This window comes from Pseudopodoces humilis, chromosome 1 (genome assembly GCF_049639895.1).
Source record: "Pseudopodoces humilis isolate 2021_Gansu_Grassland_sample_001 chromosome 1, ASM4963989v1, whole genome shotgun sequence".
Lineage (NCBI taxonomy): Eukaryota > Metazoa > Chordata > Aves > Passeriformes > Paridae > Pseudopodoces > Pseudopodoces humilis.
Genome location: NC_142200.1, coordinates 105,910,694 through 105,925,999, shown reverse-complemented (window position 1 = coordinate 105,925,999; position 15,306 = coordinate 105,910,694). Strand labels below are relative to the sequence as shown.

At 39.6% G+C, this 15,306-nt stretch overlaps 1 protein-coding gene across 4 annotated transcripts in view; it reads left to right on the top strand.

Annotated features, from left to right (window-relative positions):
• The window catches only part of BMPER (BMP binding endothelial regulator), a 148,407-nt gene that overhangs the window by 96,161 nt on the left and 36,940 nt on the right, over positions 1-15,306 (top strand). For all 4 annotated transcript variants that reach the window (XM_014248427.2, XM_014248428.2, XM_005519053.3 and 1 more), the window contains one exon: positions 5,638-5,974. In XM_014248427.2, coding sequence (XP_014103902.2) covers positions 5,638-5,974 — 337 coding nt within the window. The remainder of the gene's footprint in view (positions 1-5,637; positions 5,975-15,306) is intronic.

Below are 15,306 nucleotides of genomic sequence, written 5' to 3'. Positions count from 1 at the left end.
AGCCACCCCTGTAGCTCTCTGCTTCCAAAATCTTGCCATACAAACTCAACAGACTGTACTGTTTGATACTTACAGATAAGAACAGAGAGGATATCAGTTCTTAAACATAAAAATTATGTTGTTTCAGCAACATATCTTGCAGTTAAGGTGATCAATTACATAAATTAATAGTTATAGATGTCTTGAGTTTAATGTGTTTAAGTTGTAAATGTTGTTTATGAGTTTAGGTTGTAAAATTATGGAAATATTTCACTAGGGTTATCCAGAAAAATGGAGACATTGGCTTGAAAAACAAGGCCTAATTTATTGTTCAGTGCCATCTTATTTGGCTTGCTTTGTGCCCAAGTAAGAAGTTTTCTGCAAGGAGCAAAGTCTACAGCACCAAAAGCAAGAGGAAATTAGAAACTTTATAGAATATACTACCTTATTTCTAGAAACAGGGAAGGGAAATAGCATTCTCTCAGGTCTTTTGAGTCTTAGAAAATATATTAATTGTCAAAATGCAAAACCAGAGGACTTACTTTTGTTTTGATAAACTGTTCTGAAACTATAGTATCTTCGTATAGATAAATACTGAGAGCAAGTTTAAAACTTTCTCATTAGCATGTGTTAGGTACTACTGTAGTCCTGAGAGATTTCACATACACAGTGAAGTACTGTTTCAGTGAGAATACTATTTACTGTTAATTCAATTAAATGCCATGTGAAAGCAGTGAAACCAGTCTTTCTTATGGAGTGATACGATCGCAAGCGTGACGCATAGTCATACTCATTATCTAGCGTAATTTTTTTTCAAGGGGGACACTAGCACCCACTGTTGACCTGAGAATTTAGACACCTGTTCATATAGCCTCTGGAAAAGTGAGTCTGCATACATAATGTGAATCCCGGCTCTGGGCTCATTCCTCAAAGTGGCAGTGCAGATTTTTGTGGCTGTCTGTAAAATGCACACAAGTTGACCATTATTCACAACTTCTAATTAGAAGCATCTTGAGGGTTTTTCTTTGCAGCCAGCTGAACACCATGAATTCAGGCGATGTGGATTTCATTAGCCAACCACAAGCCAAGGAAAGGTTTTCAACTGAAGATGAATGACAGCTAATCCTGCTGCTATTCCATTTGTCTCTGGTGCAAGCCTAATAAGTGACTACACACATCCTTGTCCGTATGTTGGCAGAGGAAGTGCAAACATGGCACATGACAACATACCAAACAGTGTGTAATCACTGCAAATTATTGCCTAAATAATTCCTCCCCTTAACGGAGCAGGATCAGGTTTCTCTTTCTGAATACAATGGTATGATGGGCCAAGTCCTCCTTTCCTCAGCACATAAGGCCTGAAAAGTAGCAGAATGATCTGGCTCCATTTTGCTGGGAGAGGACAAGCTACAGGCTGTAGAGAGGAAGAATGTGCTGAGTAGAACTGGTTTAAAGGCAAACATTTTGTTCTGCAGGAAGTTCTGAGTGCCGGGGGAAAAAAAATTGGAGAAATTTCTGTTTCAGAAGGAAACATGGATTTTTAAAAAATATATGCTTTCCCAGTGTAGGGTGAAAAAAAGAGAGGGAGGAAGTAATGAAAAATAAGCAAAACTGCTGTACTAGAAGTAAAATTCAAAGTAAAATTGGGCTGGGAAATGCAGGGTCTGGTGCTTACAGCCCAGCTAGCATTCCCACGGATTTTGGTTTTCCTTTTGCAGATCTGGGAATTGAGCCTTGGATAAAACAGGGAAGCCCAAAGCTTCAGGAAGTCTTGTGGTCCCTGGCTACAGGGCAGTGTGCATGGCAGGGCAGTCCTGGAGTTTTATACCCTGATTGCTCAGGCTTCCAGGCAGCCCACCAGGCGAGCTGGCAGGAAACCAGCTTGGAGCCTTGCCTGTGCTGTGTTGGAAGTTCATTGAATACGATATGTCTCCCTGAAGCATTTCAGTTCTGATGAATTGGCATTTTCCAGTGAAAACCTGTTTTGTTGCTAAATTCCTCACCAGCTGTAGCCCTGGATGCCACGCAGCAGCAGTCCTTGCATTCTGCACTGACAGCTATGGGTGTGCTTGGGATGTGTTGAGTCCTTATCCAAATTTGTGTTAGAAAGACAAGAATAGAGTTTCATGGGGCTGGTTCTACTTATCTATTCCTCTATTGCATGAGCATTTTGTTGTTTCTGCACTCTGTTTGGCACAAAGCCACTTTGCTGCACTTTTTCTGTACCACTTTGGCATTGAATCTTTAGGGAAGGGTCATTTGCCAGTTCTTGAGGATGCCTTTAAATCTCAAGGATGCCATGAAAAAATCATGCAGAACAATTGATGAGAGCTTCCATAATGGGGAACTCAGTGTGTGATACACATAAATCAAGAAGGAATTTTTTTAAATGGAGTAGAGCAGATGATGTGCCAAGTTAAGAAATCAAGTAACAAGTAGGTTAAGCATCCTTCAAAGAGAGGGGGTAGTTGGAAAAATTTAAAAAGTAACTCAGAGAATATTCCTTTTCTGCACATCCCCAAATGGGACAGATGTTGCATCCTTTGGCTTCTCTTCCCTTGGATTCTGATTCTTGTCCAAATGAATGGGAAACTCATCCATTTTGAGGGAGGGGAAGAAAGGGGGAGTATAGGCACCAAGAAACTCTTCCAAACAGTTTCTGTCTGCCAAAGAGACCATTTCAAACACTGTTCTGTAGCATAATCCTGTCTGTCACAGCTCTTACTGGTTTACAGAGACTAACTGGACTTTCTGCTTGTGAACAAACAAAAGGCACACACTGCACAGTGTGATCAGGCTCCAACAAAATTATCATACATGTAGGATTAAATACCCTTCCTTATTACTCCAAAAAGGAACAAGCTCTATTGTGGACAGAAACCTTTAGGCTGTTCATCAAAGCCAGAAATTACCCTTACCATCTGAGCAATTACAGCAGAATAAAGTGTAATTAAGCCATAGCAGCTAGAGGAAAGTAAGTTCATGTGGCAGTTACACAGTGAGTCTCTTGAGTGAAATCCAGTAATCAAGACAGGAATCTCTAGATTTAAAAATGTGCATTTTTATATGCTGAGAAGAAAAGCCATAATTTTATGTTATTCTTCTTCTGCATACCTGCATTCCTTTTGTAGGTCTACAAAAGCAACGTGGAACAAGTAAATTAATTTGGGTGAAGAGGACATAAATATTCAGAAAACTTTTCAAATTAACCTTTCATAATTAATGTATTTTCACTGAAGGTTAGTAGGTTTTGCCTTAAGGAAAAAAAGTATTCCTAAAAGGAAACTTAAGGTGGAATTGTTAGCCAGTCTTTTCTGACTTTGTTTAAAGTAGAGAGCTTCTCTGGGGGAAGAACTTGAACACAACCTTAAAAACTATAGTTATTTTCTGAAAATTACTGTCTGAGAATTTGGATCTTGATGCTTTAAACTTTGAGAAAGTTTATGTGATTCTCAAGTCTGAAGAAATCTTGGTTTACAAGTTAATGGCAAGTATTTTCTAAGTGCCAGCACGGCAGTATTAATCTTGTGTCTGCAAATCAAGCTGTGTTTTGTTTTGTTCAGTGTTGTCAGAAGCAAAGACAGCTGGATTTTGAATTTGTCCAGCAATGATAATGTATGAAGCAGCTTAAAAGGCAGCTTCCCCCCTTGCCACTGTGCTGGCCTCATTAACAGTTGTAGTCTTGCATAATTTCTCAGCTGGCTGGGTGTAAAGTGCCTTTGGAGGAAGAGACAGTGGCCCCATCCATGCTGGGTTTCTGAGGTAATTTGAAACTGATTTCAGGCATAGTTAGCTTAGGATACATTTGTGCTACCATAGCTAACTTATGGTGGTAAGCAAACAGTGTAATAGACTGTAGTGACAGGTGATGCAGAATTACCTTCACAGCCTTGATGAGTAAATCATTCCCCAAACCCTTGGAGACATGGTGTAATGTACACAAGCACTGGGGCAGGATGTTAAGATGGATGAACCCTTCTATAGCCATAAATTCATCTTGAACCTCACCCTGTTCCTTTGCAGCGCGGGTAGGAATTGTCATAGGAGACAATGGGATGTGTTGCTGAAGGAAGGGTTCCAACTTTGAACTGAGTCTCTGGTATGTTAATTACTTACATGAGGATAGGGCAGGATTTGGATCACACAGTGACAAGCACAAATTTACAAGGGAAAAGGGTGGTGCGAAGTTCACACAGCAAATGAAGAATGCTGGAGTGAAGCCCTTGTCCTGCACCACAGAGTGATGCTCTTTGATATTCTTGGTTAAGCAGGGGGAACAGGGTAAAATCTGGATTATCCTCTTGAAAAGCAGGATCCTGTGTTTATCCTTAACTAATGGCTGCTCATGGGTATTTTATGAGAATATGTTAACATTAGCAAAATTATCTTCAGATGCAGGGTTCCTGCAGATGTGACATAGAACCATTCAGGAGACATTGGAAGTAATTACAAGAAAGGCCATTTTTGGGTAGAAGTTAAGCAGCAATGTTTATTGTTGTTTTTTTATCCCAAATGATATCAAAATTGTTTTCCCTTATGAGCTGCCTATTTACACCTCAAAGAATGGAGTTTGTTTAATTTACAGACACTCAGATAAAAACTGGAAGTTTAGTCTCCACATGATCTCTAGCCCCTCTAGAGTATCGCTGGGAACAGAAATACATTCAGGAAGTAGTTTATTCCCTCTGCAATAGACAATCCTGTGATGATCCAGAGCTGCCTATTTTACTCCATCAAAGGGCCTAGACAGCTGACTTCAGCTAGACACCTAACTTTTAGATGGGTACAGATAAAATGCATGTCACTCACAAAAAGTAACTTTGATTTTGATGTTCTAGAAGTGCCAAACCTTCCTGTAAAGCAAATTGTAGTGGAGGCCTTACATCCCAGCCACTAGACACAGGTTAGATGTTTATCATCATTTCTCAGTGATGCTAACTTACGCAGACAACTTCAAAAAACTGGTAATTAATACCTTTTGAATGAACAGTTTGAATCCAATTCAGAATGCTTTTTTACAACAGTTTTGCCAATCTGATATATCTTTGTTGTAATCTTTTTAAACTCTTTTTACTCACACAAAATAAAGTAACTTGTATTGGAATAGTTGTATTCACCCCAACAAGTGATCAGCTTTGTAGGCAAGAATAGGATGTTTTACATAAAGTCACAGCTGGAGTCTCATGAGACATTGGCATCTTTGTATGACCACTATCTGTGCAATGGGTAACAATGGTTGAAATTTTGAGCCCCCTGCGAAATCAGCTACAAATTTACCATAGCAAATTCAATTGGCAGAATTTTGCAAGAGCCCTCCTTTGATATTGATATCCTGCCCTGGCTCCATATTTTTTAGGATAACCCCATTCATTAACAAGAAGGAACAGAAATAGGAAGAAATAGGCATGAATGTATTGTAATTGACTGTAATTTAAGAAACATTGCAGTTGCCAGAGGCACTTATTGTGAGCTATATAGAAATCTAACAGCATTTTCAGAACTAAGCCAATGGCTTTGTTCAGGTTCCCGTTAACACTGTTTCACAAACATAAGGTGCAGTTTGTTATCCTCAATTCCTGCTTCTCTCTCTCTCTCTCTCTTTTCTTTTTTTTTTTTTTTTTTTTTTTTGGGTGCATTTTTGTCTTATCTTTTTATTAGGCTTGGAAATCTCATGGGACGGAGACAGTTTTGTGGAAGTCATGGCTGCACCTCATCTGAAAGGCAAACTCTGTGGTCTGTGTGGCAATTACAATGGGCACAAACGAGATGACCTGATTGGGGGGGACGGGAATTTTAAGTTTGATGTGGATGACTTTGCTGAATCCTGGCGTGTGGAGTCCAATGAGTTCTGCAGCCGCCCACAGAGAAAACCCGTACCCGAGCTCTGTCATGGGACAGTCAGGGTGAAACTCCGAGCTCACCGGGAATGCCAGAAACTCAAAGCGTGGGAGTTCCAGAGCTGTCATTCAACGGTGGACTATACCACGTTTTACAGGTAAGTGTGGCTTGCTGTGGAGGGAGGTACTAAGTTACTTTGTGAAGAGAAAAAACACGTAGTAGGCTCTGTTTCAGTAGCACTTGAACATGTCTTGAGATTTTGCTAAGAATTAATATACAGGCTTATATTATGGGAGGTTTTCTGAATTCAGAATCAGAAGATGGTCCTGAGCAAAGAGATCTGAGCAGCCAACAGTGAAAAAGGCAGGCAGGCTTGTGATAAACTTGAGAAAAAAGTATTTTTGGAGACTGAAGAAAGAGGGGGAGGAGACTCCAAAACATTTTTGTAAACTCCCTCTGATTTCAAACTCAGTTGTAAAGTTGAGGCTGACTTCAGTTGCTATTGCTTGTGGTCCACAGAAGTGTGTCTTCCCAGAAACATTTTGAAAATTATTTTATTAAAGCAGAGATATTAAATATGTCTAATGCCTCTTAGATGGTGTAGTTTGTGGGTTGAGAGTTTAAAGGGGAGAGTTAACAAAAAATTCCATGCATGGCCTGTCCTGCCCTGGGAGAAAAGAAGGACAGATGAGGATCTAGAATCTTTGTCTGAGTGAATTATTTAATATTCTTTTGTCTTTAAAATGCTTATAGTCTAAACCACAAAGACATGTTTTCTGTTATTTAATTGGGATGAGTTTATTTACCCCTCACTCAGTAAATACAATTGTCTATTCTTTTTATTGCCTGACATAAAAGGTAAGAGCAAGCTGAGTCACAGTTGTATGGTTGTGGGTGGAGCTGCCTGATTTCTGTGCTCCCAGCTTTCCCCACTTTGGGCACATCCACTGAACTATTTGATTTATTAGGAAAAGCTTTCTAGAATGACTCGATTTCCCTTATGAATTGCCTTTCCTCTTTTTTTCATAATGAGACAGACTTTTATCTAATCCAGCAGAATACATCTGCGACTAGGAAATGCTAGAAGAAGACATACAGCTTGGCTTGTAGTCTGTGTGCCTCTAGACTTTGCTGTGGTGTATCCCTGTGCTAGGAGCCTGGCGAAGAGTAAAGATTATATTTTGTGCAGGTTATAATACTTTATCTTTTCCAATGGCTGAAGGCACAATAGAGAGCACTAGAGAAGCTAACACACACACACACAGGGTCTGTTAAATGCATTTCAGCAACATTCCCATCTCACTTCCATCGTCCTTTAAAGGTAAGTGATGACAATGCAAATGGAAAACAGGCACAGAGAGATTTGTTTAATTTTGCAGTGGATTTTTTGTTCCTTTTCTAAAGTAGCTCATGATTAATTTAGTGCAATATATTTCCTGACACCACAGCAGAAAGTGATTTATATTTTGGCTACAACAGTCAAAAAAAATTCTGCATTCTTGCACTCAAGAATTACTATAGAGATTTTCTATTCCTTTAAAATGATGTCTAATGTTTGTCTCTGGAAAGACAATGAAATCAAGCAAGTATTTAATTTGATTGTGTCCTTTTGTAGAAAAGTGTATTTTTCCCTCAGGAAATGTTGTGTTGAAATGACTATCATATTTTGTCAGAAGCAGCCGTTCATTTGTTTCCATTTAGATGTTGCTAGCTGTTAAAATGCTCAGCTTCCAACACAGGAATGAAGGTAAACTATAATTTATAGCTAATAAATAATAATAAATAATAAATAATGGTATCTAATAGAATGTTGCTTCTTGTTAGAAACTGATAAAGTTGTAGCAAAGAATTTTGTCTATGACCAACCATTTTTCATACCAGGAAATGTCCATAAGGAGGTAACAATTATGGGACACACAATCAAGAAAGATTTGCATTTTTTATTAATTTATTTTCAAATAACTCATTACTGGTGATGTGCTTTTGCAGGAGATTTTGTTTCCATTAAAAGAAATTCAAATTAACACAGGTTTTAACTGAGGTTTTTTTGGAAAGGCATATTTAGTCAATATTCTTTAATTTCATGCTAAGTTTAACTAAAATTTTTTAAATTTGGTTTTTTAAACTCTAAAAAGGCTCTCAACAGTAAGAAAAGGGAGGAGGCAGAATGATAGGGTTAGATTATTTTATTTTCTCACAGTGTTCTCATTGAATTTAGTAGTTTCTCAGTTTTTACCCTCCAATGTTACATATTATGGAATTTTTCCTTTTGAAATATTATATTTTCATGAGTTAACCTTTCTTGGTCATTCCTGCAAATATTACTGACGTTGCTTCATTTTCATTTTCCTGCTCAGTTAGTGACTTGCTGTTAATAAAAATTCTCAGAAATAGAAATAAACTCAGCCAGGATCATTAGGAATTAGGGTGTGTTTTCTCCAAATACCAAAAAAAGGCAGCGAACAATGCATTGCAAACATTTGTCTGACATTGTTACTGGGAAGATTTCTGTGAAGATATCTCAAATTCATTTTAGTCTCATTCTTTTTACGGTTGTAGTTTCTCCTTTTCTTAGTCATCCAAAAAACATACAGCGTGGTTGTCGTGATGGTCAAGTGAAAAGGATATAGTTCATGTTTTAAAGAGTAGAGACCTAGCTGCATGTTAACTCCTGAGGTTGACCTTGAGAAATCTGTGACACCTTAGGTTTTGCACATTTCCCTTAACCCTTTTTTTCTGATGTTGTATTTCCCTGCAAAGCATATGGCAGAGGAATGCCATACACACAATGTAAGTGTGTGAGGAAGGATTTTGAAATAGTCCTGACTGCAGACTAACAAGCTTAGTATCTAATTTTACACCACTTTTTAAGTTCTTTGTTTTGTAAGTAAACACATTTTATGTTTTTTTTAATTGTGGTTTGCTTTGTTTAGTTTGGGGCTGGTATTTTTTGTTTAATGAATTTCTAGTTGTTCAGTACTCATGAGTAATACTCTAAAAATAACCCTTAGGTTCAACTTTTTGGAGGCAAGTTCTTTAAGCAGAGAAACTATTCTGAATTTCTAAGAGATTTTGATAAATCCTATGTGAAGAAGAGATTAACAGTTAGTGCCATCACCATTGCCACTTGTTATGGCTAACCATCCTAGAGTGGTCCTTGAAAGAAAAAGTAAAATAAAGTTACCAAGGTTACTCAGTATCAAGTTTTAGGCATGATATTTAAACCATATATGCAATAAAGCTGTCACTCAAACTCCTGAAACTGCTCTTGAGTATAAGCAGAACTAAAAATAGGTGATACTATCTCAATATCTCATGCTGTTACCAGAAAAAGCTCTATCACATTATTGGGAAATATTATGGCACCATTTAAGCTCATGGGTGAAGATTTGGGGATCTTGGGGAACTTGAAAATGGAGAAGAGGACTTTCTGTGCTCACCCTTTCTGTGCTCACCCTTTCTGTGCTCACCCTTTCTGTGCTCACCCTTTCTGTGCTCACCAAACCCTACCCCATGGCTACTCTCATTGTGCATCTTTGAGCTGTGCTGTGGCAGGGACCTGCAGGTGACTCCAGCAGGTGAGGCCAGGGAGCAATGTGATCATGCAGGGCAGGTCACCAGTGTGTCCCCATGCCTGCTTTGCTTGCTCATGACTGACACCCCTCAGGAGCCCCCTTGGGAGGCGTAGGAGCAGGCATCCCCTACCATGGGTCTGGGGACTGCAGTGAGAGAGCCACAGCAATGCTGCTTTATGCAGGGAGAAACATGGCTGCAGGAGACACTGTAGAGAAAGACACAGGACTCACACTCCCTGAACACCTGCCTTCATTAGCATTCATGGCTTTCTAGTAGGTTGGTGGGCTCTTTTGTTTTTTAACAGTTGCATCAACAGATTTGGAACATGACATTGACATGGTATCAGTGTATCGCCCATCTCTAATACACCTACATAAAAGCTGAGTTCATAAATGACTAATTAGACAGTTCTTGTGTCTCTCACTACTGCCACAACTTTGAGGCAGTATCTTCAGTATCCTGGTTTTGCTATGCAGTAGATTCCTCTATTTCACATTGGAAAATTTGTGTCCCTAACTCTTAAAATTAGTATTTTTATGATTATTGCTCTTCATATTATTAATATATATATATTTTCTATTGTTATTATATTTTTAGCAGGCAATAGCACTCTGAATAATTAATTACTCTTTTTCTGTTTTGTAATTGTCCTGGGATGTGTTTTTCTCTTAAACACTTCAATTTAATCATCAGTGTTTTAGGGCAAGCAATAATTAACATACTAGTAGCATGATTTGTTTGAATCTGTTAATCACATGCATTCAAGAATTGCAAATCTACTTTATTGCAATTCTTAACTTAAATGTTCCTTGTGATATGGTGACATTACTCCATCTGTAGTTCTGGGTTAATCAGTAAAAGAGTTTCTATCTCTGTTAACCTATTAAATTTATGCAATTAACCACTGCAGTCTTGCAGTTTTTCTAAAAACTTTCACTTAACTAGAGAAAATATTACTGCTTGCAGTTAAAGCATAAATCACAATGTTGTGTAGCCTGTTAGATTTCTGTTATTAAGATTGGCAGTGATGCCATAAAATGGCTACAGAGAACATGTGAGCCACTGCATTGCAAAGATAATTACAAACTCTATTTGAAAGATGTGGACGAAGGATTTGTGGCTTTGAAGCAAAAGGTGTGAAGGTCTTTTTTCCTGTTAATGATGTCCTACAGCTGTAAAATTCATGTAGTTATGCTATGTTCATTCAGCAAGATGGTAAAAAAGTATACACTGAAGAATGACTTAAGAAAATCCTGTTTCAAGTGCTTAAGGGGTGGATGGAACAGGGTTCTCTGGAACCCTCAGTTTACTGCCATATTGCAGAATTCTCCCCACAAGCTTTTCAGGTCCTGGCTGTGAGTTAGGGCACAGCAGTTTCTCCAGCTGAGGCCAAGCTGCTCCAGGGCTCTTCTGCGGTGTAAGTGCAGGGCAGCTGTAGCTCTTCGTGCTCACCAGGGTGACTCCTGTCCTGGCTCCTGCTCCTGAACCAGCCTCCACATTTGTCTTTCCACCCACCCCAGGGCAGAGCTGGCCTGTGTCCCCCTTTAAGACAAAGCCAGTAGTGTTGGCTCAAGAAAGGGACTGATGGCATGAAACTGACTGGTCCCCTTACAGACCTGGCACAGAGCAGGGGTTGGCTCTTGCTTCCACTGGCCCTTGTGCTGAGGAATGGATGTTTCTGTGCCTGTCAGACTATCTGCCTGAAGCTGGCCCTGAGTCTGGGTACTAGCAGCAGAATGACCACAACAGAGAGGAGCTTAGGATGAAACAATTTATTCAACATCTTGAGCAAATTGTCATTGAGCAGCTGTATGACCCAGGGAACTTCTGGTTAGAAAGGAATTTAAAAATATTTGAAACTATTATTTCTGTTTCTTTTCTTTATTTTTAAGCAAATCTGCATGAGGATGTGTTTTCTATGAATTGCAGAACCACAAAATGGGTAAGGTTGGAGGGGATAAGAGTGGGGTGACCTTGTCCAACCTCCCTGCTCAAGGAGGATCATCCTAGAGCACATTTCACAGGACAGTGTCCAGAGGGTTCTTGAATATCTCCAGTGAGGGAGACTCCGCAACCTCTCTGGGTAGTCTATTCCAGTGCTCAGTCACCTGCACAGTTAAGTTCTTCCTCACGTCCAGGTGGACCTTCCTGTGCATCAGTTTCTGCCCAGTTCCTCCTTTCCTATTGATTTGCATCACCAAGCCTGGAAACATTCCCTTGGTGATTTATACATATTAATGATGTCCCCTTTCAGTTGTCTCTTCTTGAGGCTGAACAGGCCCAACTCCTTCATAAGAAGGATGCTCCAGTTCCCCAGTCCTTGTTGTCCTTCCTGGACCTGCTGCAAGAGCTCCAAATCTCCCTTGTACCCAGGAGCCCAGAACAGGACACAGCACTCCAGATGTGGCCTCACCAGGGCTAAGTAGAAGGGCAGGATCGCCTCCCTTGACCTGCTGGCAGTGCTCTTCCTGATGCATGTCAGGACACCATTGGCCTTCTGGGCCACAAGGGCACATTGCCAGGTCCTTCTTTGCAGAGCTGCTTCCCAGCAGTTTGGCCCTCAGCCTGTGCTGGTACATGGGGTTATTCCTCCCCAGGTGCAGGGCCATGCGTTTGCCATTGTTGAACTTCAGACACCTCCTCTCTGCCCATCTCTCCAACCTGCTGAGGTCCTTCTGGGGGGCTGCACAGCACTCTGGTAGTAGATGCACAGGCACTGGGAGAACCAGGGTGTCCCCAACCCTTGCAAGAGCTCTAGTGCTTGGGAACCAGTTCTCCACACACATCTGTCTGGGCTGCCTACTGGCTTTTCTTTATGCCCCTGTATGAATTGACATATCCCCCAAACCACTCAATGTCAACCTGTACATTTTGTGTAAGGCTGTGATGAACTACTTGAAATACAGGTAAGAGGCACCATTACTTAGACTGTTGGTGGCTGACAGTGCTAACAATGAGAGAAAATGGACTTTGTGGTGTCTGATGCACTTTGGGATTTCTAGGAGCAAGCATCAAACTGCCTTGCCTATATGCTAATGGTAAAGGGTACTGCAAACTACTGCATATATGTAAGTATATAGATCACCACTGTTTTGTGGTGATCACCCCCTCCTTGAAGTATTTTTCATCTCTTATACCCAAGAGTAAGGGAGTGGAAGCTGCCAGAAAAATACTGTTTAGATGTAAAGATTAGAAGTTTGGATTTGGACAAATGGGTTGAGTGGTCAGAAAAGATAAATCTAAAGCAGAGCTGAGCTCAATTTTCTGCAGATCATAATTCCTCTTTATCTTTCCCCACACCCCTTACCCTGGTGGGGTATTTTTCATGTAACCAAGTCCCATCCAATTGTGTGTGTTTAGAAAAGTACCTCAGGAATTTGGGGCTAGAAAACATTCTTCTCTTTGTATCAGTGGTTATTACAGCTGTAAAACATTGAAGCAGTGCCAGAGGATTCACAGATGTCTCCTTTCCTGTTGAGGTATTTGGATTCAGTGGGGGGGAGGTATTAGGGTGGATAGAGCTCCAAAATCTGACAAAACAGTGGTTTTGGATAGACACCATTCGCCTGGGACTGTCCATAGCTTGCTTCCAGCCGAGGAGTGCATGCTTCCCCAGTGACCGACTTCGTACTTCCCTATATGGAAAGTTAATTTTTATTTTTTTAAACAAGGAGAGATCTGTTATAGGAAAACCAGATGAAGCAGCGTACTACTATGTGATTAAACCCCTGGAAGTTTCCTTTCCTTCAAAGGATGGCATGTCTGGAATGTCTTTGTTTTGCTTACCTAATTACATGATCACAACCCTACCTGTCCTTTTACATTGCATGAGATATTATTTCCTACTGCTTATAAGTGCATTATGAGGCTTCATTTCTCACTTTTCCAGGAAAGAACTTAATTTGTCATTATCATGAATGGAGGTATATAGAGACTTATGATGAAAATGTGCTTCTGCCTAGTAAAACTCCATTTCTTTCTGGTTTATTACTGGGCTCAATGAAATTCAAGTCAGGTGTTTCATAACCGATTGCTGTCTTCCTCATCGTCCATTGTCTGACAGATGTGAGACTCTGCATGTGAAACTGTAAGGTCAGTTTGACTGAGACAAAAATGATCCTAAAGGATGGTAGGTGCTATGGAATAGGGAACAGGGGAGAGACATCTAACAGAAAAGCAGGGTATGGCCAATGTCCTTATCATTTGTCATTATGGACAGCATTCTTAGAACTTGTTGTTCCTGTATTACTTTTAATAGAGGTTTGGTAGTTGATTTTGGGGTTTTTTTTCTACAGTGCCTTGAAGTCATGAGATAAAATTCTGATTCATTGAAGGAGAATTTTGCTGTATTTGGGTGACATTATGAATTTTCCTGTCCCAGGCAGCTGTATTACAGTAATCTTTGCATCAGTTAATAATCCTTGTTTTGTCTTCCCACCATTTGCTGTACCACAGATAATTTCAGAAAGCTTCAGCTAGTTTTTTCATCAGCATTCTTTACTGGGGTAGAAAAAAGAAAACACATTCAAATCTGGACACCCATATCCTATTTGCTGGTCTATTTTTCCCTAGGGGAAGACTAAAGGGTGACTTTCCAAGGCAAAAAACCTAATTTGTCTGGACACAGGCAACTGAGAGATCCTCTCTGTGTTTTGCTGATCAGAATTCACTTGTGGTTCTTTTTTCTTATCTGTAAGAATCTTGTAGAAAAAAATCTGCAGTGGAAGCTGTGCTGTCACTCACATTTTTCAAAGCTTGTTTGATAGGCTTCAAAACATGCTCTAGGCATAATTTCTTTAATATAAAGCTCACCATCATAAATATCCTTATTAAAGCTACAATATTCAAATGCCACTACTTCACAGTGAACGCGAACATGCTGTAGGACTGCCATGGTGAAATACAAGCACATCCCTGTTGCATACACTAATAAATAGTTTTTGAAAGAGCCCTTTCCCATTCTGGAAAGCACCACTTTCAGTATTGTATTAAAATGCATGATGTTTAAAAAGAAGAGAGAAGATGTGCATAGGAACTGGTAGAAAAGCAGATTTATATCCTCCCTTGTGGAAATATTTTAAAAAGATGCCGTCTGCCAGTTGGTGCAACTTAATCCATTTCCAAACAAAAAATACCTGCTACTCTGAAGTATTTCTTTTTAGCTGCAGAAATAAATCCCATTTTTGGAGAGATGCTATTTGGAAAAGTTTTAAGCATTGTCAGAGGAAACCACCATATATGTCTGTCAGGCACCACAGATTTTTAACTACAGCTGCTACAAAATTCAAGACCTCACTTCAATCTCATTTTAATTAACCTCTATGACGGGTTCTCAGCAGGGCTTTCTTTGCAAATTTGTTTTAATTTAATTTTAGCTTTTCATGTTTTAAGCTTTATTGCAGTATTGACTTTAAATAAAATGCAGAGATGCTTAGCTGATGGCAATGTCTATTTCTGTAAATAAATAATTCAAGAAACTGACCCATCAGATCTCATATTCTGCCTTAGGGAGAGGTCAGTAAGTGTTGCAAGGAAGAGGAAACCCACCCATATGGTAGCTGGCCAACTGTGCCATGTCATATAAGGGGAGAAATGCTTTCAGGCCCCTGAGATGATCAGTTTACATCTCATAACATGACATTTTAATTCTCTTTCCTTTAGCATGCATAATTGCAATGCTACTATATTTTAGTTCATGTTTTAAGTCACCTGCAGTTTATCCTACCTAATTAGACACAACACAAAGATGAGCAAGGGTGTTTATAAGCAGGCAAATGAGATGAATTTGTGGGAAATGTTTTAAAAATAAGCTTAACCTAATCCTCCTGTTATTCTTATGAGTTCATTTATATTTCTGGCAAGACAACCAGACAAAGCAGGACGTGAGCTGTGACCAGCACAAAAAAAAATTTC